General features: G+C 41.3%; 1 protein-coding gene across 1 annotated transcript; it reads right to left on the reverse strand.

Moving 5' to 3' along the window:
• Window positions 1-941: 941 nt before the first annotated feature.
• Window positions 942-21,766, reverse strand: LOC109893985 (gamma-aminobutyric acid receptor subunit rho-1-like). Its single transcript, XM_020487201.2, has 10 exons — window positions 21,514-21,766; window positions 16,860-16,916; window positions 16,523-16,629; window positions 8,897-8,964; window positions 8,078-8,301; window positions 3,563-3,645; window positions 3,285-3,425; window positions 2,917-3,069; window positions 2,495-2,691; window positions 942-1,705 (listed from the first exon to the last, which is right to left on the reverse strand). Exons 1-10 carry the CDS (start codon window positions 21,627-21,629, stop codon window positions 1,388-1,390), a joined length of 1,464 nt encoding a protein of 487 aa, XP_020342790.1. The 5' UTR covers window positions 21,630-21,766; the 3' UTR covers window positions 942-1,387.
• Window positions 21,767-27,793: the final 6,027 nt, after the last annotated feature.

Genomic DNA, 27,793 nt, shown 5'->3' on the forward strand with positions numbered 1-27,793 from the left:
AAAAACCAAGCCATGAGGTCGAAGGAATTGTCCATAGAGCTCCAAGACAGGATTGTTTCGAGGCACAGATCTAGGGAAGGGCAACAAAAAATGTCTGCAGCATTGAAGGTCCCCAAGAACACAGTGGCCTCCATCATTCTGAAATAGAAGAAGTTAGGAACCAGCAAGACTTCCTAGAGCTGGCCACCCGGCCAAACAATCGAGGGAGAAGGGCCTTGGTCAGGCAGGTGACCAAGAACCCGATGGTCACCCTGACAGAGCTCCAGAGTTCCTCTGTGGAGATGGGAGAACATTCCCAAGGACAACCATCTCTGCAGCACTCCACCAATCAGGCCTTTATGGTAGAGTGGCCAGACGGAAGCCACTCGTCAGTAAAAGGCACATGACAGCCCACTTGGAATTTGCCAATAGGCACTAAAGGACTATCAGAACATGAGAAACAAGATTCTCTGGTCTGATGAAACCAAGATTCAATTATTTGGCCTGAATGCCAGCATCACTTCTGGAAGAAACCTTGCATCATCCCTACTGTGAAGCAATATGGTGGTAGCATCACGCTGGAGGGGTGTTTTTCAGCACACAGTCAAGACAACACAGGAGTGGCTCCAGGATAAGTATTTGAATGTCCTTGAGTGACCCAGACGGAGCCCGAACTTGAACCCGATTGAACATCTCTGGAGAAACCTGAAAATAGCTGTGCCGTGACGCTCCCCATCCAACCTGACAGAGCTTGAGAGGATCTGCAGAGAAGAATGGGAGAAACTCCCCAAATAGAGGCTGTAATCGCTGTCAAAGGTGTCAAAGGTTTTCAATTTGCAACATTTTCTACAAACCAGCTTTTGCTTTATCATTATGGGGTATTGTGTGTAGATTGAGAAAGAAAAAAAACTATGTTTAATTCATTTTAGAATAAGGCTGTAATGTAACTAAATGTGGAAAAAGTCAAGGCGTCTGAATACTTTCCAAATGCACTGTACTGTACATGAATAGGTCCATCTTTCTGAATGCACTGTACATGAATAGGTCCATTTAAGAGGCTGGGTCAAGAAGGCAATGTTCACCTCACAATTTATAATCCATATCTCAGTCTGTTGTCTTGAAAACAGAAACAATTACATATTTTCTCTCTGCGTGGCCGCTATCCCTGTTAATGGAGTTACAGTGGTGTTCTGTTTCATATTCACGAGGGTATACTGTTGCAAAATGTAGCAAACGTTTTGCCCTGAAAAACAAAAACTTGTGTTTCTTATTGGACAAGTTCAGGTAGTCGATCCCTGTTTCAGTCAATTTTGTGCCGTTTGGTGCCTAATGAAATCGAACATGTTGTGCTCTAACTGCAGCATGTGGATGTGTTAGGGTAGTATGGTCCTTCCCCATTTGCCAGGCGTTAGGAGTAGATGGACCAGTAGATGATGTTGAACAGGACGTAGGAACCAGGGAAGACCATCCGTGAGTACTTGTCTATGGCATGGGTGTCTATCCAAATGTTCACATAGCCTGGCCTCTTTACCTGGCCCGTGAGCTGGGGATCCCCCAGAACCACCTGGGCAAACATCCTCTCCTGCCTGCCTCCGTTCTCCGGCATCCCATAGTTCCCTGCGGTGCCATAGTTCCCTATGCTGTTGACGTCCATGGTGGTGTAACCAGTGATCTGGGGGTCGCACATGGCGTCGTCAGGGTTTCCGATGCCACATGTACACGGCAACTGCAGATAGCGGGGTGTAAAAAAGAAAAAGGTTGAATTAAAGGACAATACTTTGAAACGGCAAAACTTAAGTGGCTTTAAATCTACTGATGTCTAATGTATTTAGTCATTTTCGAGCTTAGGGCTTCTCAACAAGGTTGTTCGTGGCAGGAAAAGTTTTCAGGGGCTGTGTGAGTTAAAATAGGCCATCAGACTGTTAAACAGCCATCACTAACATTGAGTGGCTGCTGCCAACATACTGACTCAACTCTAGCCACTTTAATAATGGAAAAATTCATGTAATAAATGTATCACTAGCCACTTTAACACTTTAAACAATGCCACTTTATATAATGTTTACATACCCTACATTACTCATCTCATATGTATATACTGTACTCTATACCATCTACTGCATCTTGCCTATGCCGTTCAGCCATCACTCATCCATATATTTTTATGTACATATTCTTATTCCTTCCTTTACACTTGTGTGTATAAGGTAGTTGTTTTGAAATTGTGAGGTTAGATTACTTGTTAAATATTACTGCATGGTCGGAACTAGAAGCACAAGCATTTCGCTACACTCGCATTAACATCTGCTAACCATGTGTATGTGACAAATACAATTTGATTTGATTTGATTTCCTCCTGAGGCATCTTATGCAGTTTCATTTCCACATGCCACAACATTTGGCAAATAGAGAAATATACAGCATGCAAAGTTGTTCACCAGAGGTAGTCCTAAAAATAAAAGTACACAGAAAAGCAGAACAACATTTTATGTAAATGAAATTAAATAAACTGTACCCTCTCTCTTAGTTTCCTCTCTTTCCTTTCCTGCACGGTAGAGAGGTAGTTGACCGCGGCATACTCTATGACCGAGAGGAAGACAAACACGAAACTGACCCACAGGTAGATGTCCACTGCTTTGATGTAGGACACTCTGGGCATGGAGGCGTTGACTCCAGTGATGATGGTGGACATGGTGAGCACTGTGGTGATACCTGGACAGAGTCAAAAGACATTAGAGACAGTTACCCAGACAGATCTCCATTGAAATAGCTTTTTAGTCCAGGTCTTGGCTTGATCTTTTACAGTTGATGTCAATCTTTACAATCACTGTTGGAAAGACACCAAGACTGTACTATATCTCAAATAAAACATGGAAATATCAATTTAGCCTAGAGCCAATAAAACATCCTGGTCCTTCTGGCAAAGGCCTTTCCTACCCAAAGGGACCCTAGCGGGGACGGCCCGGCGGTCAATCCAGAAGGAGACCCAGGACAGCATGACCATGAGGGTGGCTGGGAAGTAGGTCTGGAGCAGGAAGAAGAAGACGTGACGTCGCAGGGTGAAGTGGATGTACAGACGGTTGTACCAGCCTGAGAAGAAAAAAGCATCACAGCTGATATTCTACACAGATCCAGTCCTTTTCACCTGTTTCCATTCCCATAGTGCAGGGGTCTGAAACTCACGACCAGCGGGCCAAATGTGGCCAGCAAGGCAGTTTAATGTGGCCCACGGTCGTCTTTGTAAATACAACTATGGGCTATAAGTGTCTTTGTAATATCTACTCAATCTGTGACTTCAGGGTTACCTGTACTGCTATAGAAGGCCAGTTTTGTAGTGGTGTGAAACTTCTGGATAAGGAACTGGGATAAAGATATCCTCTCATCTGTGTTCAGTGACTCGTTGCCTTTCTTCCAGTACAGCATGAGATCATCGTCCGTGTATGCATCTGACGAGAGAATGTTCAAAAACCCCAATGAATACCTCATATAATCATGATTGCTTATCTTTGATCATGTGATAAAAACATAATCAAATGTCATCAGAGATGTGTAGGTAAATAGTAAAGTTGAGAGGTGCACTCACAGCTCTCTATTTCCAGCGAGCAGGTCTGTGTGTCTAGAGGGAAGCGACTCAGGTCCATGTTGCACATGGCCGTGACAGTGACTCTGTGAGAACAAAAGTGGCATCAGAGCCTGACTTATGCCTGACCAGAATTGAATATGGATACAAAGTGATGATTATAATTGTGAATTGCTTTGATTGTTTTTGTTGCCTTTATGTTGAGCTGTAGCTGAAATGGATCAGTATGACTATCATAAGCTCACTTGAATAGGGTATGAAACAGAAAATGCCAGGTATCAGAAGTTTTTATCTCAATATCAAATAATTTCTGGGCAACAATTAAGTACCTTATTGTAAAGGCTCTTCATAATAATGGTAAAAAAGAAAGAAAATAGCTTTTGAGCAAAAAAATATTTCTTATTAAGCTATACTTTTGCTAGGTCTGAGCAGAGCGGGAAAGGGCACCAAAGCAGTGCATTAACCACAGTTAGGATTGTGGTGTGGAGATCAATTCACCAGAGTGGAGGAGCCTGATGGGAGTGATATGTAACCTGAAAACTAGCTTTTATTGGGAGAGAAGTTTGGAACTCTCTTTGTTATTGGTCTATTCATTTATGACGCTTGATGATTTATCACCAATATAGCCAAAACTCCACCCGTGCAAAACCTGCTGATTAGAATGTCCTATGTAGAAATAACACTGATTACATTTTTCATACTTTGAAAGTGTTAGTTTCATCAGCTGGTGTACAAATATGGTACAAAACACAGGAAAACAGAATTTTGAATCTACCGGGCCTTTAACAAAAAGTATTTGTAGTTCAAATAATTTAACAGAACATTGTTGTTGAGGATTGAGACTGCTTTTCCAATGTCAACTCCATGTAGGTGATCTAGGTCTAATTGCTAGGAGTCTACAGAATGTTATATCCGATGTCTCTGAAGGTTACATGAGGTCTCTATTTGGCGGCTGTCTTGTTTACAATTGGACTGGTGTTGATTAAATCTGTTCAATGAAGAACACTGGCAAGGGAACGGAAAATGTTTGTCATACAGTCCTGATTACAACTGTGTTGTCCACCTGTCTCATTAAAGGGCTGTCACTAAAAGGTCCTAACTTTCTCAGACAAATTATGTCATGCACTACCAGATCTATCTTTATATCATCCATTCAATGAACTCATTGTCCAATTTAACAACCAAGGAGAGTTGCACACACAGGATCTGACATTTATAATTACTAAGTAGCATGTTCAATAGCTTTGTTTTGCTGTCCAACAAATAGGCCTCCTTCATATGCCTCGATAAGTCAACTGGAAAATGATTTCAGCACTAAATCCAACACCCTTGAGGGTTAGTTATCAAACCAAGGTGGTGTTCAGCTAGCACAAAAACGTTCCGAAACGGGGTGCTATCGGTACCTGTCCAATAAGAAACGCTTGTTTCCGTGTTCCGTTGCAAAACCTTTTGCTATGGTGTTCCCCTTTAAGCAGGATTTACCAAACTCAGTCCTGGGACCCCCCTGGGTGCACATTTAGTTTTTTCCCCCCAGCTTAGCACTACACGGCTGATTCAAATGATCAAAGTTTGAGTTGGTTATTTGAATCAGCGGTGTATTGGGGGGGCGATGAAACAACTGAGCCCCATTCATTTTCAATGAAGGGAAGCGAAGTGGGTGGGGGCTGTTGGGCAACACAAGCATAGATACTTCAGCTTTATAGCCCCTGTAATGTGTCTGTGTTTACCCTTCTGTCTGTGGCAACACTGCAGCTCCATTGTACGCGTTGCGTTGCCATTAGTGTTGCGTCAATGTGACATTCTACATGCTACACAGAGACGTTTTCTCACCACCAAATATGGTAGTGAGAGGAAGACCAGTCATGGGCAGTGGGAGAGGATGGAAGTAGGTAAAACTGGCCCGACATTTAGCACATTTTCTCATCGATGAAACATCTGATCTCAATAAATATATGTTTCCAAAACCAGAATATATTACGAATCCAGTGCACATAGTTTTATACACTTGACGCTTTGCCAAAGGTTTTTAAAAAGCTGTTTTTTAAAAGGAGTGCAATGCCAAATTCAATTTGTACACACGCACACTTCACAGAGGTGTTCCATAACAGAAATATTCACATTTTTATTAACTTTTATTTGTTTAGGGTAGCCCAATTGAGACCATGGTTGCATTCCCAATGGTGCCCTGAGTACAAACATTTTCTCATAACAGGAAAAACTATTTACATTACAATTAAAACAAGATTAATACAAATAACCACAAGGCACAACCTCAACACAACTATTTTAACAAATAAACCACTACAACCAATCGAAACAACTAAACTGCCCTAGTAGCACCAAGGAATCAATTTGAAAGGAATTTTATAGGTTATTCCAACACTGGAGGGTACTAAAACTAAAAGAGGATTTACCTAAATTGGTCAAGACCAGAGGGACCTCAAGAGTTAAATCCTGCGAGCGGGTTAGGTTGCTCATTCTTTTATACATTAGCAACGAAGTTAGGTAAGTTGTAAGCTTGTGTAGTAGGGCTTTGTAAACAAAAAGGGAGTAATTAATTGATCTATGGGACTTTAATGGGGGATCAGCCAACCTTTTGATACAGAATGCAGTGGTGAGTATTAAACCTGTCACCAGTGATAAAACATATGGCACTACAGCATCCAAAGGTTTACGAGTAGTGGCTGCTGAAATCTGGTAAACGGTGTCATCATAATCAAGAACTGGCAGGAAAGTTGACTGCAATCTGCTTTCTGCTACTTAGGGAAAAACAAGCCCACTTTAAATCTTAGCTTTTTAACTAGTTCAAAAGTATGTTTTTTAAACATGAAGTCTTTGTCAATCCAAATGCTCAGATATTTGTAGGCGGGAACCCGATCAATGGGAGAACCATCCAATGAATATGTCATGCCCTGATCTGTTTCACCTGTCCCTGTGATAGTCTCCACCCCCTCCAGGTATCGCTTATTTTCCCCAGTGTATTTATCCCTGTGTTACCTGTCTCTCTGTGCTAGTTTGTCTTGTATCTTTAGTCAAGTCAACTAGCGTGTTTTCCCCCGTACTCCTTTTCTATTCTCTTTGCTAGTCTTCTCGGTTTTAACCACTGCCTGACTCTGGACTACTTTCCCGCCTGCCTGATCATCTTGCGTGCCCTGACCTTGAATCTGCCTGCTTTTCGGTACCTATTGGACTCTGATCTGGTTGCAACCTTTTGCCTGTACGCGACCATTCTTGCCTACTTGCCCCTTTTTGGATTAATAAACATTGTAAGACTCCAACCATCTGCCTCCTGTGTCTGCACCTGGGTCTCGCCTTGTGCCTTGATAGAATACATATGTAGTCCATCTGAAACATTGAAGGACTACAGAAAAACATATATTTAGTTTTGCCTGAATTAAGTCCAAGTTTTAAACTACCAGGGCTTTCTGTAAAGTAACAAGACCAGATTGCAGCTCTAACATAGCCTGGTCAGCAGTTGGGTCAATGGCATATATAACAGTGTAGTCTGCATTCAGATGAATATTACAAGTTTTAACAGATAGACCAACATTATTTATATCAATTTATATCAATGATAAAGAGTACTGACCCCTCTGGTACACTTTTTGTGATAACCAGGAAACTAGACTTAACGCTATCAAAGATCACACATTTAGTCCTGTCTGACAGATACTTTTCAAACCACTTGCAAGAAGCCTGATCCAGGCCTATTTCAGTCAACCTCTGAATAAGAACGTGATGGTCATTGGTATTGAAGGCCTTGGAAAGGTCTATAAATAAGACAGCACAATGATTTTTATGATCCAAGCAGTTTAACACATAATCTAAAACAAGTGTAGCCGCTGAAACCGTGCTATGTCCAGGTCAAAAACCGGATTTGTGCACATTAAGAACAGAGTGAGAAGTTTAAAAAAGTTCTTAGGGAAAAGTTAGTCAGAGATTCTAAAACTTTGGAAAGGCAAGAATTTGGAAATTGGACCGTAGTTATCTAAGTCAGAAGGATCTCCACCTTTATGTAAGGTGAGGACATGAGCCGCTTTCCAGATCTTAGGGATAACGCCAGAAACAATAGTCAGGTAAAAAATAATGGTCACTGGTTCTACAATTAGTGGTGCAGAGAAAGCTCCATTAAGAACACATGCTACAACATACCAATAGGATCTCGCTAGCTTGTGCTTGGCTTTTCCTACCTCCTTGCTTGTTCTGCACACAATGCATTATTTGCACCCACTGTAAACGACACAGATTAACTTTCTTCGCGAAGTTGTAAATATCAGAGCATGTTTTTATTTCTCATTATTTCAATTCACAAGAAAGAATGAACATTCGAAAATTGAACCTCTGCAATTCTTAAGCTTGGATGCCCCCTTTGGACGTGATGCAATTTGTGCGCAACACAGGCAGTACAGCAGCTTTCATTGATTTCAAAGGAAGTATTTCCTCAATGGCTGATGGCTCCTGGCAATGCTGGATGCCCGATGGCTATAGTGTAGCAGGGCCGTAACACTGTGGAGCTACCTCAGACTGTAAAGCACGTTGCCGTCAGGGTACACCCTCAGCATGACGTTGTCCGTGGTGGTGTCATGGATGAAGGACCTCTTGGAGTGGACGAAGAACATGTCAGGAACCCAGATCTTCTTGGCCAGCCTGCTGTCAAAGGTCATGCTCTGGTTATTGGTACTGGTGAAGGACAGGCGCTCGTCCTTCCAGTAGTGCCTCAGGTACAGGGTCATGGTGAAGTCCTGAAACAACACAGCAGGTTGGTGGGGGTGGTGGGAGTGGGGGTGTTGGTGGTGGGAGAGATTATGGTGGGGGTGGTGGTGTTGGGTGTGGCGGTGGTGGCTGTGTTGGTGGTGGTGGCTGTGTTGGTGGCGGTAGTGTTGTTGGTGGTGGTGGTGGTGTTGGTGGTGGTGGTGGTAGCGGTGGTGGGGGTGGGAGTGGTGGTAGTGGTGTTGGTGGTGTTGGTAGTGGTGGTGGTGGTGGGAGTGCTGTAGGACAATCATGCCTATTGATGAATATGCTATTTGGATGCAACATAGGTACTGTATGTGTTTGGAGGATTCTACATGTGAGGTACAGTATCTGAGTTGAGTATACTTCATCTTTTGTCATTATGTAATATTAATGAAAGGCTTCTCTGGTTGAAAGCATTTTTCTAGATGGTGGAATACTTATTTAAAAATTTGGGGAAAAGATTTTGCCTGGTCAAGCAGACTGATGGCTGTGCTCACGTTTCTGTTTCACAAACAGAATGTGAGCTATCGCGCGATCAGTCTCGTTCCACCAGGTTAGGAAAGATTACCCTTCACTGTGTAAAGATACTGAAATCCCACTCACCATATCCACTTCAGAGATTGTGTCCAGACTTTCAACCTGAACATCTACCCCAACTGGAATAGGGGGTCCTGTAATTAAATTAAATTGCATTGATAGACATTTCAATGAGAGGTTAGATTTTCAGAATTATTTGACTATCCTGGACCTCTGTTCAAAAACCTATTTAAACATGTAATTACAAGTGCAGTACCATTTATCCTTCATTTCCTTCATTGCTATAATGGATACTTTAATTTAATTAAATGCATTTTATTTAACCTTTATTTAACTAGACAAGTCAGTTAAGAACAAATGATTATTTAGTGATGGCAAAAAAAGGCAAAAGGCCTCCTGCGGGGATTTAAATATAGAACAAAACACACATCACGACAAGACAGACAACACAACACTACATAATGAGAGACCTAAGACAACAACATAGCAAGTCAGCAACACACAACACACCAAGGTAGCAACACAACATGACAACAACATGGTAGCAACACATCATGGTATCAGCACAAAACATGGTACAAACATTATTGGGCACAGACAACAGCACAAAGGGTAAGAAGGTAGAGACAACAGTACATCATGCAAAGCAGCCACAACTGTCATTAAGAGTGCCCATGATTGAGTGAATGAAGAGATTGAGATAAAACTGTCCAGTTTGAGTGTTTGTTGCAGCTCGTTCCAGTCGCTAGCTGCAGCGAAATGAAAAGACGAGCGACCCAGGGATGTGTGTGCTTTGGGGACCTTGAACAGAATGTGACTGGCAGAACGGATGTTGTACTTGGAGGATGAGGGCTGCAGTAGATATCTCAGATAGGTGGGAGTGAGGCCTAAGAGGCTTTATAAATGAGCATCAACCAGTGGGTCTTGCGACAGGTACACAGAGATGACCAGTTTACAGAGGAGTATAGAGTGCAGTGATGCAGTGATGGTAAGGGTGGAATGCTCTACTTTCTGGCTACCCGGATAAAGCTCTAAATAAACTTCAGTTAGTGCTAAACACGGCTGCTAGAATTTTGACTAGAACCAAGAAATCTGATCCTATTACTCCAGTGCTAGCCTCTCTACACTGGCTTCCTGTTAAGGTAATGACTGATTTCAAGGTTTTACTGCTAACCTACAAAGCATTACATGGGCTTGCTCCTACCCATCTTTTTTATTTGGTCCTGCCGTACATACCTACACACGCTACGGTCACAAGACGCAGGCCTCCTAACTGTCCCTAGAAATTCTAAGCCAACAGCTGGAGGCAGGGCTTTCTCCTATAGAGCTACATTTTTATGGAATGGTCTGCCTACCCTGCAGACTCGGTCTCAACCTTTAAGTCTTTACTGAAGACTAATCTCTTCAGTAGGTCCTACGATTGAGTATAGTCTGACCCAGGAGTGTGAAGGTGAACGGAAAGGCACTGGAGCAAAGAACCGCCCTTGTTGTCTCTGCCTGGCCGGTTCCCCTCTCTCCACTGGGATTCTCTGCCTCTAAACCTATTACAGGGGCTGAGTCACTGGCTTACTGGTGCTCTTCCATGCCGTCCTTAGGAGGGGTGCGTCACTTGAGTGGGTTGAGTCACTGACGTGATCTTCCTGTCTGGGTTGGCGCACCCTTGGGTTGTGCTGTGGCAGAGATCTTTGTGGGCTATACTCGGCCTTGTCTCAGGATGGTAAATTGGTGGTTGAAGATATCCCTCTAGTGTTGTGGAGGCTGTGCTTTGGCAATGTGGTATGGGGTTATATCCTGCCTGTGTGTCCTTGTCTGGGGGATACGTCCTGACCTGTTCCCCGGATGTGCTACCTGTCCCAGACCTGCTGTTTTCAACTCTCTAGAGACAGCGGAGGCGGTAGAGATACTCTGAATGATCGGCTATGAAAAGCCAACTGACATTTACTCCTGAGGTGCTGACCGGTTGCACCCTCTACAACCACTGATTATTATTATTTGACCCTGCTGGTCATCTATGAACATTTGAACATTTTGGCCATGTTCTGTTATAGTCTCCACCCGGCCACCCCTATTAGCCTGGTTCCTCTCTAGGTTTCTTCCTAGGTTCTGGCCTTTCTAGAGAGTTTTTCCTTGTCACCGTGCTTCTACATCTGCATTGCTTGCTGTTTGGGGTTTTAGGCTGGGTTTCTGTACAGCACTTTGAGATATCAGCTGATGTAAGAAGGGCTTTAAAAATAAATGTGATTTGTCCTATAAGGAGCATTGTAGGTAAATCTGATGGCTGAATGGTAAAGAACATCTAGTCGCTCGAGAGCACCCTTACCTGCCGATCTATAAATTATGTCTCCGTAATCTAGCATTGGTAGGATGGTCATCTGAATTAGGGTTAGTTTGGCAGCTAGGGTGAAAGAGGAGCGATTACGAAAGAGGAAACCAAGTCTAGATTTAACTTTAGCCTGCAGCTTTGATATGTGATGAGAGAAGGACAGTGTACCATCTAGCCATACTCCGAAGTACTTGTATGAGGTGACAACCTCAAGCTCTAAGCCCTCGGAGGTAGTAATCACACCTGTGGGGAGAAGGTCATTCTTCTTACCAAACCACATGACCTTTGTTTTTGGAGGTGTTCAGAACAAGGTTAAGGGTAGAGAAAGCTTGTTGGACACTAAGAAAGCTTTGTTGTAGAGCATTTAACACAAAATCCGGGGAGGGGCCAGCTGAGTATAAGACTGTATCATCTGCATATAAATGGATGCGAGAGCTTCTTACTGCCTGAGCTATGTTGCTGATGTAAAGTGTGAAGAGCGTGAGGCCTAAATTGAGCCTTGGGGTACTCCCAATGACTGCTATGCTAACACAGACTGGAATATGTTCCGGGATTCTTCCGATGGCATTGAGGAGTACACCACATCAGTCACTGGCTTTATCAATAAGTGCATTGAGGATGTCATCCCCACAGTGACTATACATACATACCCCAACCAGAAGCCATGGATTATAGGCAACATTCGCACTGATCTTACGGGTAGAGCTGCCGCTTTCAAGGAGCGGGACTCTAACCAGGAAGCTGATAATAAATCCCGCTATGCCCTCCGATGAACCATCAAAACAGGCAAAGCATCAATACAGGACTAAGGTTAAATCTAACTACACCGGCTCCGACGCTCGCCGGCTGTGGCAGGGCTTGCAAACTATTAGACCACAAAGGGAAGCACTACTTCTCCCTGTCTGAGTCTGTAATACCAACAGGTTTCAAGCAGACCACCATAGTCCCTGTGCCCAAGAACAATAAAGTAACCTCCCTAAATGACTACTGACCCGTAGCACTCATGTCTGTAGCCATGAAATGCTTTGAAAGGCTCGTCATGGCTCACATCAACACCATTATCCCAGAAACCCTGGACACACTCCAATTTGCATACCGTACCAACATATCTACAGATGATGCAATCTATATTGCACTTCACTGACCACAGCTCAGCATTCAACACCATAGTGCCCTCACAGCTCATCGCTAAGCTATGGACCCTGGGACTAAACACCTCCCTCTGCAACTGGATCCTTGACTTCCTGACTGACCGCCCCCAGGTGGTAAGGGTAGGAAGCAACACATTTACCACGCTGATGCTCAACACGGGGTCCCCTCAGGGGTGCGTGCTCAGTCCCCTCCTGTACTCCCTGTTCACTCATGACTGCACAGCCAGGCACGACTCCAACACCATCATTAAGTTTGCTGATCACCGACAGCCTATAGGGAGGAGGTCAGAGACCTGACTGTGTGGTGCAAGGACAACAACCTCTCCCTCAATGTGTTCAAGGCAAAGCAGATGATTGTGGACTACAGGAAAAGGAGGACTGAGCACGCCCCCATTCTCATTGACAGGGCTGTAATAGAGCAGGTTGAGAGCTTCAAGTTCCTTGGCTTCCACATCACCAAGACACTAACATGGTCCAAGCACACCAAGACAGTCATGAAGAGGGCATGACAAAACCTATTCCCCATCAGGAGACGGAAAAGATTTGGCAATGTTTTACAGCTGCAATCCTGACGGGTTGCATCACTGCCTGATATGGCAACTGCTCGTTCTCCGACCCCCACACATTGACACATTGACTCTGTACCGGTACCCCCTGTATATAGCCCCGCTATTGTTATTTACTGCTGCTCTTTAATTATTTGTTATTCTTATCTCTTACCTTTTTAGGGATCTATGGAGTGCTTGGACCATGTTAGTTTGTTGGTGATGTGGACACCAAGGAACTTTAAACTGCATTGTTGGTTAAGGGCTTGTAAGTAAGCATTTCTCTGTAAGGTTCTGCGCATGTGACAAATAACATTTGATTTGATTTGGTGACAGGCAGTGGCTAAGACAGCAGATTTTCTGACTTTATACACTGTACTCTTTGAGAGAGGTAATTATCAAACCAGGCCAAAGACCCCTTAGAGACACCAATACTTCTTAGCTGGCCCACAAGAATGGAATGGTCTACCGTATCAAAAGCATTGGCCAAGTGCTTCATTAACCATTGATTCTATCACAAATAACGTAATGTATTGTGACTATACTATGTGTAATACAATATACAGTAGTTTCATTCAGTCAGTATAAGCCTAATGCAAAAAATACACTACAATAAATTCAGCGCTGCATTGTCAGCCAATAAACTGGATTTGCTTGTGCCATGACGGGCTGGATTGTATTTTTTTTAAACTGTTTTAACCTTCACTCTCCATCATCCGCCTTAGTACAGGAACACAATTAGGTCACAATGGATCACAGTTGTTGCAGCCGCAAACATCTGGATGCCTTTCCAATCTCTCTTTCCTAGATCTATTTTCTTTCTTAATAGGATACATTTTAAAGGAGGCCCAGAGGGGTCATTCATAGTGTGATGTTTTTTAGACTCAGATTGCATTTACAGCTGTTTATTTTTATGTATTCATAAAAAAAGACATATTTGGCCCTTGTTCTAGTTAATGAATATCACATGCATTCTACAGCAATGCACATTTTGCTTGATCCATGAGCTTGCGTTGGTGCTCTGAAACACATTTTGTCATTTGGCCTCAAATATGATTGTATCTCCATGTTTGAACTAAGAAGGTCATCCTAAAGGTATTATGGATTGCCAACATGTAAATAACTCAAAAAGTACATTTAACCTTCACATGAGACCACTGGGCACACATTATTTGAATCAACGTTGTTTCAATGTAATTTGTCAACGTATTGTGATGTGGAATCAACATGGAAAATACATTGGATTGCAGAAAAGCAATCAACCAGTACTGATTTAATCTAATTTCAATCAGCATTGTAAACATTGAAATTAGGGTAGAACTTGTACTTAAATACATTGACTTAACCGGACTGACAGGTTGTTATAAAAAAATATAAAAAAATATCCTGTATTTAATATACTGTATATTTAAACTATTTTGAATTTCATATTTGATTAGACATATTGTATGTTACTTAACCGTGTTTCAATGATGATAGTAAAATGGTATGTCATGCCATCAACCTAAATAAAGACGTATATTGAAAGAAAATGTCAAACCACAGTCTAACGCTTCCTGCCTGAACAATGACAATTCAATATCCAGTTAGACTACAAAATAATTATTAATGTTGTTGGATTCACACCTCCATATCAAACAAAAATCTAAGTTAAAGAATAGCACAAAATCAAATTAAACTTTATATGCACTTCAAATAAAGTTTGATTTGATTTAGTCCTATTCTTCAACTTAGATTTTTGGTTGAGATGGAGACATGAATCCAACATATTAATAACTTGTAGACGAAATGTGAAATCAGCCAACCATCCTTCACATACAAGACAATATCCTAAGGTAAACATTTTCTATTCATATTATGAATTCATCCTATTTATAGGGCTAATGGTAACTAGGATCCAATCAACCATGGATGAATGATAATATACCGTACCTAACTACACGTTGAAATGATGGTGTCCTCTGTTGGGCAAATCAGATTTCAATGTAGCCTACATAAACCCAACCTCACTCCAAATGTACTTTCACATACAGCTTGTGAAGTAAGAAAAGTTAGAAGAGTTACTTTCAACTATTCAATGTGATTTACGCGAATGAGTATGGAAGCTGATGTATCTAGTGTGTTGACGTGATAGCTTGGCAGAAATGTTCACAGCTTACTTCCAAAGCCAAACAGGGCATGTAGAGGTAGGTATCTGGAATGTGATTTGTTCTCACCGAAGTGCATTACCGCTCATATACCAGTAGGAGTCACTGTTCAGGCAGTAATTTTGGCTTAATATTTTATTTCAAAAGGGGGATACCTAGTCAGTTGTACAACTGAATGCATTCAACTGAAATGTGTCTTCCGTGTCTTCGAGCGCCGAGGGAACAGTGGGTTAACTGCCTTGCCCGGGGGCAGAAAAACAGATTTTTTACCTTGTCAGCTCGGAGATGCGATTCAGCATATCTCTTTATTTAGGTTGATGGCATTACGTTGAAACAATTACTTTGATTCAAACATTATTTTGCTATCAACATTGAAACAAGATAAAATCAACTATGTCTAATCAAATATAAAATGTTACATAAGTTCAACCCCGCAATATACATAGAGTATACCCCCCATGAAAAACCCAGCAGCGTTGCAGTTCTTGACACAAACTGGTGCATCTGGCAACTACTACCATACCCTGTTTGAAGGCACTTACATTTTGTGTCTCGCCCATTCACCCTCTGAATGGCATACATACACAATCCATGTCTCAACTGTCTCATGGCTTTAAAATGATTCTTTAACTGTCTCCTCCCCTTCATCTACACTGATTGAAATGGATTTAACAATTGACGTCAATAAGGGATCATAGCTTTCACCTGGATTCAACTGGTCAATCTATGTCATGGAAAGAGCATGTTTTGTATAATCAGTGTATATTGAATATAGGATGAAAAGATTTTGAACGTTTCCATGTGAAATTTCAACAAATGCATAGATCCAATTATTATGTTGAAATTACAGAAGATTTATGTAAATCAATGTATTTACATTTTAGTTTTACCCTAATTTCAATGATTAAAACGCTGGTTGAAATGAAATGAAAACAGAACTGGTTGATTACTTTTAAAAATCCAATGTATTTTTCACACTGGTTCCACATCAAAATATGTTGACAAATTATTTTTAAACAACTTTGATTCAACCAGTGTGTGCCCAGTGGGATATGTCCTGTAATCCCACAACAGTAAATCCCCTGTACGATGACCATGAAACCACAAACACTCTGTCAACATCCGTGTTAAAAGAAAGAGTACAAATATAGGATCTTAATTTGAGACAGTTTGCTACAGCAGGAAAATAGTCCGGCAGCAACAGGAAATGTGAATTATTATGTGGATTATAATGAATGGACATTTTTTGTAGGGGTTCATGAAAATTCTTAGCAACAAAAGAGTGATCAAATTAATAAGATCCAACATCTGTACTAGCATGACAATATACAGCTTGCCATGTTATTGGTGTCATTAGGGCTTCTAGAGGGCTGAGCTGATAAGACCATTTGTGCATTACCATCAAAGTAATTCGTGTTGATGCAGGGTAGGTACAAAGCTTATGTGGAGCATGTTTTTCACATACTAAATCTGATGATTTTACTAGGTAGAAATATACACATTATATGACTCCTGTAAAGTCTTACCTCCAAATGCTGGTCTCATGGTAAAGTCATGGTCATCTATTCTTAAGAGCTGCTCAGATTTTGTCATGGGAGATTTTGTCATGTCTGGACCTCGTTTTAGGATTGGGCTGTAGTGAGGAAAAGAGGTTGTCTTTTTAGGGTTAGGCTGTAAGTTGAGGATCTCTTTTTTCAATGGGCAAAGACATGTTGTACACTGTCAAGTACGGTAGCATTTTACAATATCAGCTTTGATATATTTACAATATCAAATGTATTGATAAAACCTTTCCTGTCATGCTTCAAGTTGGCAAACCACTTTTGCAGATCAGTGTTTTGTACAATGACATTGAACTCTAACCTTGCGGTCTTGCTGTGAGCTGCTCCATCATCCATTCTTGATGTTTCTCTCCTGGATCTGTTGATGAAAAATATTTGAACACATCAATCAACAGCTAGTAAACTATACATATCTATATACACATCAATTACACAATACATAGCTATATACAGTACACATTAATACACTATACATCAAAAGAAACCATAAAACACGAAGAGAAAAACACAATCATATGAAAAAACAAACAAACATTTTTAATAAAAAGGCCCTGTAACGTTGTAAATTGTTTTTAGGAAAGGAATAGTGACATTAACCTGGGCATAATGAAAAGATCACAAAATGATTTCAAACAGCTTCTGGTCAAAATGGCAAGATGAACTCCAGTATAGGTGATAGATATACAATAAATGACACAGGAGTGGCTCAGTTGGTAGCGCATGGCACTTGCAATGCCAGAGTTGAGGGTTCAAGGGGCCAGTATGAATTCAAATGCATGCACTCACTACTGTACATTGCTCTGCATAACAGCATCGACATAAGTATAAAGTAACCTTGTAATGATAACCTTTAATCTAACTGAGACCATTGTCAGGCTGAAATACAAAGCAAGTTTTGTGCAGTTTAGCAACAACAACAAATAAATAATGAAAAGAAGCAACAACCAGTGTAAGACAGTAGAAATTGTTGTTATCATTATCATGTTTTTTTATAAAGCAGAAATGTGTCTTTTACTCTCAACTTGACTCAAGGAGCCAAATCAGGCTGATTCGTTACCATTTTCATCCCCAAAACACAAGAAGGACATGAGGGCATTCAGAAAAACACTATTTCAAGAGAACGTCTCTTGTCAATGCTCAGAACGTCTCTTGTCAATGCTCAAAGGGATCCTACATCTGAACGCTTGTCGCTTTGATAGCGTTATCCAGGTCACGGCAGAAACATAAAAAATAATTTAAAAAATAGATTTTCCCCTAAAAACCCTCAACTGGATTAATGGGTGGCCTGCGGGTGAGTGCATGCTGTGACAGTGCCCCACAGGCATGCATGGAGAGAGGAGAAGAGCAGACAGCAATATTATCTACCGTGACAATCAGACAGAGAGCAAGAGAGAGCGCTGCTGGGCGCTAACCGGTGTGGGCTGATGGGTAATGGGTGATATTCCTCTCTGTCCTCCCCAGCAGCTGGTTGATAATCCGCTTGGCACAAATGTCTCTCCAATCCCCTCCAAGGGCCAGAGTCTAGAAAAGTCTGTCTGTGTGTGTGTGTGTCTATCTGTAGAACACTGCCTTGGGGCTTCCTATAGCTTTGCTGTTGCTATACAGTTGTCTGCCTTTTCTGGCCTAACAGAGTCAACAACAGGGTCATTAATCAACTCCTGTTAAGGGCACATAACAAGGAAGAGCTCAGTTGAAAGTGCATCGCAGTTCACTGGTGCCAATTTAAACTCAATTATTTTTTGAATTGCTCTGTCCGGATATCGGTTTGCTCCAGTTCCGTGACTGGATTCACAGCAGTCCAGTCATAACCAAACGTTGCGTTTCTCAGAAGCTGATTGTACTACTAACTGTTGTTATTTTCATGCCATTCAAGAGGACAGAGAATGCTTTTCATATGAACTTTAGAGAAACAACTGTGGGGTGAGATGTCGGGTTTAGTTTTCCATCAGTGTCTGTTAAGCTAAGACTGTCTGTTACTGCTTTGATGTACTGTGTTCTCCTGTTGTTTTTTGAAGAGAGAAAATAAACACATGTTCAAGTCCGTCGCCCTATATGTTTATGGGGCCTGTTTCAAGTTGTGTCGCTAACATTTTGGTTTCACTCACAGCAATATACTGTGTTCCAATGTTACAAAATGTGTGGCATCTGTTCATGACCATAACATTTCCAATCTACATGAGAGAAAAAGTAGTGATCTACAACAATATGTGTAACTTTGAAATAAAGGACTTTTAATTTTCCTTGAAAATATAATTGTGATTGAATATCTTAACACATTACATTTTTTTGTTAAAGGAAAACCCACCTCAGTCTTCTCAAAACCTAACCCATTGGATAGAGGTTTATTTTTCATCAACACAATGCAACAAATGTTAATGCCAAAGACAGACCAGAATGGTGTTCCAAGAGGTGTTGAGTGTTCAAGTCTCAGTCCAGACTTAAATTTGCTTGAAAATCAGAGACAATGTTTAATTCTATTGGTGTCCATTAATGACTCCCAACCAAATTCAATGAGCGTAAGCAATTCTGACAAAGAACGATGGATATACAGTACATGTATGTTGCCCTAAGAGTTGTGCAAAGTTGGTAGAATCTTATTCGGAATTATTCACAGCTATAATGGCAACCAAAGGTGCTTCCACCAAATATTAACTCAGGTTTGAAGACATATGCAATCATTCAAGACATCATTGTTTTTTAAATTTTTTATACATTTTTAATACATTTTTAAAATGTTCTATAATTTTTCTTTCATTTTGAACATCTGGAGTAGGTTGTGTAGATTGGTAGAGGAACATCATGTTTGAATTCCTTTTTAGAATACATTTTAAGACTGTGCAAGGGGTGGGTAGACTTTCACTAGCGATTGTAAAAATAGATCAAAGAGCCCTGATCACATGAGAGTGACATTGTGTCTAAAGGAGACATGGTTTGTGGGATTAGGAAATGAAAGGGCCTTTGGAATGCACTAAGTAGGTATAAATCACTCAAAGCTGATAGTAGTCCAAAGGCACCCTGCAGTTTGGATGGGAAAAATCATTATCATCTTCACTAGAGATTAACAGGTGCACAGTTCTGTTTTTAGCATTGTACTGTAGGACTCGAGAGCTCTTACATTTTAGGAATATTTCATATTTTGCAGGTTATTATTGTTGTGTATAATAATGTGCATTTTAATGTGTAGGTCTATATGAAGGTGTAGTTTGATGTATTTATTGTATGTGTATTGTGGTGCTATAGAGGGCTCATCTGAAAAAGAGACCTTGGTCTCAGCATTGACTCCCTGTCAAAATAAAGGTTATCTAAAATAATATTTAAATTTTTCATGAATCCGTGGGCAATATGGCCAGACAACATGTTATGGTATTTGCGGTTAAATATATCTCGGCTAGAAAATGTACTGTCCTAAAGCTATAACATTGAGACAACATCGTCGGTCTTAAGGATCGTACTCTTTTTTTAACATTTTCACCTGAAATGACATACCCAAATCTAACTGCCTGTAGCTCAGGACCTGAAGCATATTATTAATACCATTTGAGAGGAAACACTTTGAAACTTGTGGAAATGTTAAATGAATGTAGGAGAATATAACACATCTGGTAAAAGATAACACGAAGAAAAAAAACATGCGCTTTTTTGTATTTTCATCTTTGAAATGCAAGAGAAAGGCCATAATGTATTATTGCTGTTTAGGCGCAATTTAGATTTTGGCCACTAGGTGGAAGCAGTGGGTGTGAAAAGTTTCAGATTGATCCAGTGAAGCATGGCAATACTGGACAGTATTTTGTATGAAGTCTGCCCAAATGTGTCGAATTGGTCAATTTATACATTTTCAAGTACATAACTATAGAGAACATACAAAAAGTCTACACATTCCCAGGAATGTCATACATGATGGATCATTAGCTTATACACAAACTATCACACATCTAGATGGCCGGGCGGGGTGGGTGTGGAGCCAGAGACAGCAGGGGTTCAAACTGGAGAACCCAGTTCCTACATTTGAATATAAAAATAGATTTTATCAAACAAAACTATGCTACATTTTATCTTTGGGACCCTCAGGATGACAAATCAGAGGAAGATTACTGAATGTAGTACATTATTTACCTTCAGAGGTGAATGTATCAAACCAGTTGCCGTGATAAAAGTTTTTTGTTGTTGTGCAATCTCCTCAAACAATAGCCTGGTATTTTTCCACTGTAATTGCTACTGTAAATCGGACAGTGCAGTTAAATTAAAAAGAATTGAAGCTTTCTGCCCATATAAGACATGTCTATGTCCTGGATAGTTTGCTGCTATTTACAACTGTCATGCTAATCACATTAGCTCAACCGTCCCGGTATAGAGACATTGATCCTGTAGAGGTTAAAAGCAAGTAGTAGATGTGCCATTCAGCTGTAACATACTGTACTGTATGTCATATACGGTATGCCTCATTGCCACTTAATCTATCAGTTCCACATAATTGGTTCTATATGTTGTTAACTGTATGCACTTCAAAGTATTGGTTGACCCTAGCCTGGTCCCAGGTCTGTTTGTGCGGTCTTGCCACCTCCTGTGGTTGCTGACATGTCAAAAACAGATAGGACCAGGCTAGGTTGAGTTAGGGCTCCATAAATATGTATCATAAACTGATCAGAATGATATTCATTCCATCCATTAGCACCACATCCAGTCCAGCCACCCATGGAGCAACAGCCACAACATCCAACAATAGAACATTATTAGATACTGGAATATAGGCCCCCTCTCTAAATCCCCTTTCTGAAATAGTCTGAAATCACCTGGTGGGGGAGCAGAACAGGTGAGGACAACAGAACATTACCATCACCAATACAGATTCACATTTTAACCCATGTCTAGATATAAAATGTCAATCAAAGGATAAATTCAATGCCATACATCCAGTCTATGTTATGTATAGATCCTGGGATGGAATTTGCATTTACCTGCTCTGTTTGTAGGTCTCCAGCTTGTCACCTCTTTGATGAGCTGATCTCCCAGAAACCCCCATGAGGCAGACGCAGAACAGCACCAACACAGTATCCACCTGCATGGTGCACATACCCCAGTAGACCACTCAAACTCCAGTCAAATTCCACACCCTACCAGGGCTAAAACCTTTCTTCGTGGGTCCTGGGACATTGTCTTCAGCAGAACCACATCGGGGCCGGGGAAGAAGCAGCAGCTCTGGCCTGACCAACAAACATCCCACGGTGCTTAATCTCCACAGTGGGCAAAAGCAATTTTGACTAAACCTATAAATCCCTGAGCATCAGATGGCACAGATTTGATCCCTCCAGTGGCGGATGTGGCTCATTCGCTCTGCCCTGTTGCTCTACTCTGCTCTGTACCGCCCAGACCAATTCTCATAATGATGCAGCGTGATCGTTTGGGAGGTAAATGGTGGGAGATAGATACAGGATCTGGTTCACACAGTCCCTGATGTGGAAGACTATGAAGTCCCTCAGCTGTGTGCCTATCAGTGCTATTTTGCTGAGACATCTTCAAGGGCTGCTAAAATACGGCTTCAGCCTGAGTTTCACAAACATAGATATGTGGGATTAGCCTACATACACAAAGAGATTGGTCACTATTAGATAGGATTAACCTATTTCAACAAATAGTAGCCTTGATAATATGAATGAATCATATAGAGAGTATACTAGCCTACGCTGATGTTATCCATTCTTTTATAAAGACCGCGTTCTTTCTGTGTTGTTGTTGATAATCAACAGCACATCAATCCAGCCTTGTAAATAAAGTCATCTTGAATGTTTGAAAGATCATGAATTTGGTATAGTTCCATGGGAGGTCAATTTGAGTATTGGTGTAAGTAATATTAGGCATCTTTTATGTTTGATATTTTGTTGTATTCTTGGCGACCTATTTGAAGAGAACGGACAGCAATAGCAAAACAATCACATAGCTCATTACTCTGACTGATCCCAACATATGATGACTGCCTACTGTACAGTGGAAGCTGGTGGGAGGATCTATAGGAGGACGGGGTCATTGTAATGACTGGAATAAAATTAATGGGACGGAGTCAAAAATGTGGTTTCCATATCTTTGATGTATATGATACTGTTGCATTTACTCTATTCCAGCCATTACAATGAGCCTGTCCTCCTATAGTTCATCCCACCAGCCCCCGCTGCTACTGTAAATTATCAATATAACATTAGAATGTTATCTGAAGACTGAAAATAATCAGACCAATTTCAACAATTTTACTGAGTTATTGTTCATATAAGGAAATCAGTCAATTTAAGTAAATTCATTAGGCCCTAATCTATGGATTTCACAAGGCTGGGAATACAGATATGCACCTGTTGGTCACAAACACTGTAAAAAAAAAAGATAGGCACTTGGATCAGAAAACCAGTCAATTTCTGATGTGATCACCATTTGCCTCATGCAGCACGACACATCTCCTTCGCATAGAGTTGATCAGGCTGTTGATTACGGCCTGTAGAATGTTGTCCCACTCCTCTTCAATGGCTGTGCAAAGTTGCTGGATATTGGAGGGAACTGAAACACACTGCAGTACACGTTGATCCAGAGCATCCCAAACATGCTCAATGGGTGACATGTCGACTTCCAGGAATTGTGGACAGATCCTTGCGACATGGCGCCATGCATTATCATGCTGAAACATGAGGTGATGGAAGCGTTTGAATGGCACGACAATGGGCCTTAAGATCTCGTCACGGTATCTCTGTGTATTGAAATTGCAGTCGGTAAAATGCAATTTTATTTGTTATCTGTAGTTTATGCCTGCTAATACCATAATCCCACCGCCACCATGGGGCACTCTGTTCACAATGTTGACATCAGCAAAACGATATCTGCCCTGTACAGTTGGAACCGGGATTCATTCCTGAAGAGCACACTTCTCCAGCGTGCAAGTAGCAATCGAAGGTGAGCATTTGCCCACTAAAGTCAGTTACAACACCGAACTGCAGTCAGGTCGAGACCCTGGAGAGGACGAAAAGCATGCAGATGAGCTTACCTGAGACGGTTTCTGACAGTTTGTGCAGAAATTATTCAGTTGTGCAAACCCACAATTTCATCAGCTGTCCGGTGGCTGGTCTAAGAAGATCCCGCAGGTGAAGAAGCCTGGTGTGGAGGTCCTGGGCTGGCGTGGTTACATGTGATCCATGGTTGTGAGGCCAGTTGGACATGGTGCCAAATTCTGTAAAACAACTTTGGAGGCGGCATATGGTAGAGACATTAACATTCAATGCTCTGGCAACAGCTCAGGTGGACATTCCTGCAGTCAGAAATTGCATGCACCCTCAAAACTTGAGACTACTGTGGCATTGTTTTGTGACAAAACTGTACATTTTAGAGTGGCATTTTTTGTCCCCAGCACAAGGTGCACCTGTGTAATGATCATTCTCTTTAATCAGTTTCTTGATATGCCACACCAGTTGGATGTATTATCTTGGCAAAGGATAAATGGTCACTAACAGGGATGTAAACAAATGTGTCCACATATTTTGAGAGAAATACGATTTTGTCAGTATTTTTTTTCAGCTCATGAAACACGGGACCAACACTTTACATTGGGTGTTCATATTTTCCCTTAACAAGAAGGACTCCTCAATGTGCTTGGACTTTTACGTCACGTTCAAGCGCCAGGTCATCAGCAAATAAACAACGTCCAAAGCAGTCATTGGTGTAAACATTGGCTGGGCTTTATGGAAAGTTATGGAGAGGATAACAAGTTATTTTAGCTACAGAACTGGTTCAATTTTAATAATCGGATAATATGGGAACTATGGATCACGACCAAGAATAAGATGAAGTGTAGAAATAGGATAATGAGGTAGCTAGACAGTAAAGTCTAATAGCAGACAGACAAGAAAAACGTTAGCTGGCTAACTAGTGTCTTCACAATCACTTCATCGTTAGCCAGGCTACAGTCAAAGATAGCTAGCTCGCAGATCTTCAATTTATTTTTGGTTGTCAGGTCTGCCTACACTTTGACGGGACAAGATGAGCGCTGCCCGGGAGATAAAACGTAAGTTGTTCACTTACTTCGATCTCGCAATGAATGAGTTCTTCTTGTTCTTTGGGATTGGGTTGGCGGATCACGTCCACAATTTAGGTGCATGCATCCCCACCTACTGTACTGGAGAGTGAAGCCAGTCACGGCCTACCTACATTAACTTCGGATAATACAGAATTGGGAAAAAGGAAAATACCCTACACTATTAGCCTTCACAAAAAAAAACATTCCACTATTTAACCCTTTCTAATCCTACTCCAGGCCAAAGGTCTGGCAGGACAGAACACTACCACTTAACACCCCCTGCAAATCCTCTGCAGTAAAACCTTGCAATCCCAATTACGTCTCTGCAACTGCAACTGCCACCACAACCTCTTTTTTCTGTGACTTGCATTCTATTTCTGCAGTACAGTTGTCAACCACGGATATGAATGCTAAGAAACCCACCTTACTGAAGCACATATTATTCCCATCCCTCTCTATTGGTCTCTGGCTACTCACAGGAATCCTCATAGGATCCTTCACCCTGTACCCATCTTCCTCTAGCCCTCTCTTCACTGCTTCAGCATACGACAGCATATGAATCTGTACTACTGACCCTGGAAACCTCAACCTGCCTTTCTCTCACCGGACACCTCCGATCTCAGCCCCATGGGCACCCCCACAGTTTACACACACAACGTTCTTCACCGATACTACACATTCCATCTAGGAATCTCCCTCCTACACACTGCTGCAACATGACCATAAACTTGGCACTTAAAACACATTAGTATTTTAGGAACAAAAGCTCCCACGGGATAACTAACACATCCTAACTTCACCTTGGTGGGCAAAGAGTCTGCATCAAAACTCAGCAGGACAGACAATGCCTTCTCCGTTTCACCACACTCTCCACCGGGTCTGCATCACACCGAAACGGCTGGCGTCACAGACACCAGGAATCTTCCATTTCATCTGATCCCCCTCAACACTTAATCCCAACCCTGTTATCACTCCTTTAATGAATGAGCTGGACGTTTTGCAACAGACCAAAGGTTACGTAACGGAAACCGACTAATGAATAGTCCCCAGAACATTCTTTATTATGATTGTCTGGTTGCTGTTGTTGTTGACCAAACAATATCATAGCAAGACATTCAGCGTATTGGCATTTGTACACACACTCGTATCATACACAACATATTTCCCTCTGTTTCCCCACAGAACTACAGAAAGCAAAGAGCAAATCCCAGAGCAATAATATTTGGCCTGTATAGCAGGGTTTTTGGAATTGGAATTTCAGTGTACTTCCTGAATTGACAGGAATTAAAATGGAATTGATCCCAACCCTGCTGTATATTCAATGTGTCAAATTTAGTTTCACTGATGTTTATACCTGGTACATGTGGATACATCATCTCACTCACACACTGTTTTTCAGGTTAAAATCAGATTAATTTCCATATAAATGTCTGTTACTGTAATGACATTAACTGTTCTACATTTCTTTAAATGTTTCTACTCTACTCTGCACCCTTTGAAGCTCTGCAGGACAGCCAGCTGTTTGATACAGTACCACAGAGTTGTAATACCCATAAAACCTAGTGGTCAAACAGGGTATTTCTTCCAATTGTTTTTCCACCATTCATTTTTCCTATAGGGAATTTTAGAAACACATGAAATAAGGGCTGTGTTTTATGTAGGCTTACCCTGGCTTGACACTTTCATAACCGTGTAAATATCTCCAGGACAAGGTGACTTATCAATATATTCTCCTGTATTTAGCCCCTGTATTTACTTACCCCCAAAAAATGAAATACTAATTAGCTGCCAATGTGGCTATCATAAAGAACTATACATGCCATGATGATCTGGACGAGACTGCCTAAATGAGGCAAAGGTATGGATCTCTGGATTGACTAGCTAATGTTAGTGAAATGTAGTAATTCATCAATTGGATACATTTCTTTAATTGGACAATTCTGTGAACTGTCTTGGGCAAATTCTAAATTAACACAATTTTAAATTGACACAATACCTGTTAGCAAAGGTGTCAGCTAGAGATGATGTGCAGGAGCTTGTAGGGATTTGTAGTTTTACATGATGTCTACTTTGATGCAAATTAGCATTTTTGAATCTGAGCCGAAATGGAGCTTAATATATTAATGAATGTTATCTTGTCTAAGAGAGATAAAAAAAACATTTTTATCAAAACGTCACGCCAGGGTAAGCTTACACAAAACACAGCCCTTATTTGTATTCTTCCTAAAATCCCCTATGGAAAAAAATGAATAGCTGAAAAACTATTGGAACCATTTCACTGTTTGACAGCTAGGTTTTATGGGTATTATGACACCTCCACTGTGGGGCTCTACACAGAGAACTCATTCATCAATGGCCAGTCCAGGAGAACACAGTACTTCTATGTGTGTTTCTGTGTGTGATGTGTGTCGTGTGTCCAGAGGAGAACAAGCATGTGTTTCGTCTGTTTGAGGTGCAGGACGGCAGTCCCTTCGTGTCAGTGTGTGGTCTCAGCCTACAAGCCTCCTCCCTCTCCCCCAAACTGCAAGTCAGACTCACTCAGCTGTCTGGCAACTGTCTCCAAGACAACCTCTTCCCAGAGCTGTGCACCGGCTCCGCCTCCTGGAAGTGTCCTCGAACCACATCATGTGGGAGGGTCGTAAAGAAGACAACAAACACCTTGGAAGGGCATCCTCAACCAGCTTTCCCGATAACTTAAGAGATCATTTGTATATACTTAGTTTGTATAAAGTTTGTGTAACTTTTTGAGTAGTTGATCTTATTTGCTGGGGAAATAGTTTCAGCTGGAATAAGTGAAGCTATGAAAGTCTAGGGCCTCATTTATAAACATTGCGTACATTCAAAATATACCCCAAAACATTTGTGCTCTAATTTTCACGCAAAAGTTGGCATTCATACAAAACTGAACTTGTCGTAAAAATGTGCTTAGCTTCCCGCAAGTAGGTTGTTGAAGGTTATTGCATTGCAAGCACACAAATACCTAGTCTGTTGTACAACCAAATGCTTTCAACCGAAATGTGTCTTCTGCATTTTAACCCAACCCCTCTGCTGGGCTGTCTTAAGACAAATATAAGCACCACCAGCCCAAATGACTATTATTAATTAAATTATGGTGTGATGTATTCAGTGTTATGGTTTAAGGACATTTGAAAATGTAATGTGAGAGTGAAAGTCAGGTGGGACAATAG

The sequence above is a fragment of the Oncorhynchus kisutch genome, linkage group LG7 (assembly GCF_002021735.2).
Source record: "Oncorhynchus kisutch isolate 150728-3 linkage group LG7, Okis_V2, whole genome shotgun sequence".
In the NCBI taxonomy this organism is placed as follows: Eukaryota; Metazoa; Chordata; class Actinopteri; order Salmoniformes; family Salmonidae; genus Oncorhynchus; species Oncorhynchus kisutch.

Coding starts and splice junctions, on each gene's coding strand:
- LOC109893985 (XM_020487201.2), bottom strand. CDS start 21,629: ATGTGCACCATGCAGGTGGATACTGTGTTGGTGCTGTTCTGCGTCTGC. Junction 16,630..16,859: donor GCTCACAGCAAGACCGCAAG/GTTAGAGTTCAA, acceptor TCCTCACTACAG/CCCAATCCTAAAACGAGGTC. Junction 8,302..8,896: donor CAATCTCTGAAGTGGATATG/GTGAGTGGGATT, acceptor GTGTTGTTTCAG/GACTTCACCATGACCCTGTA.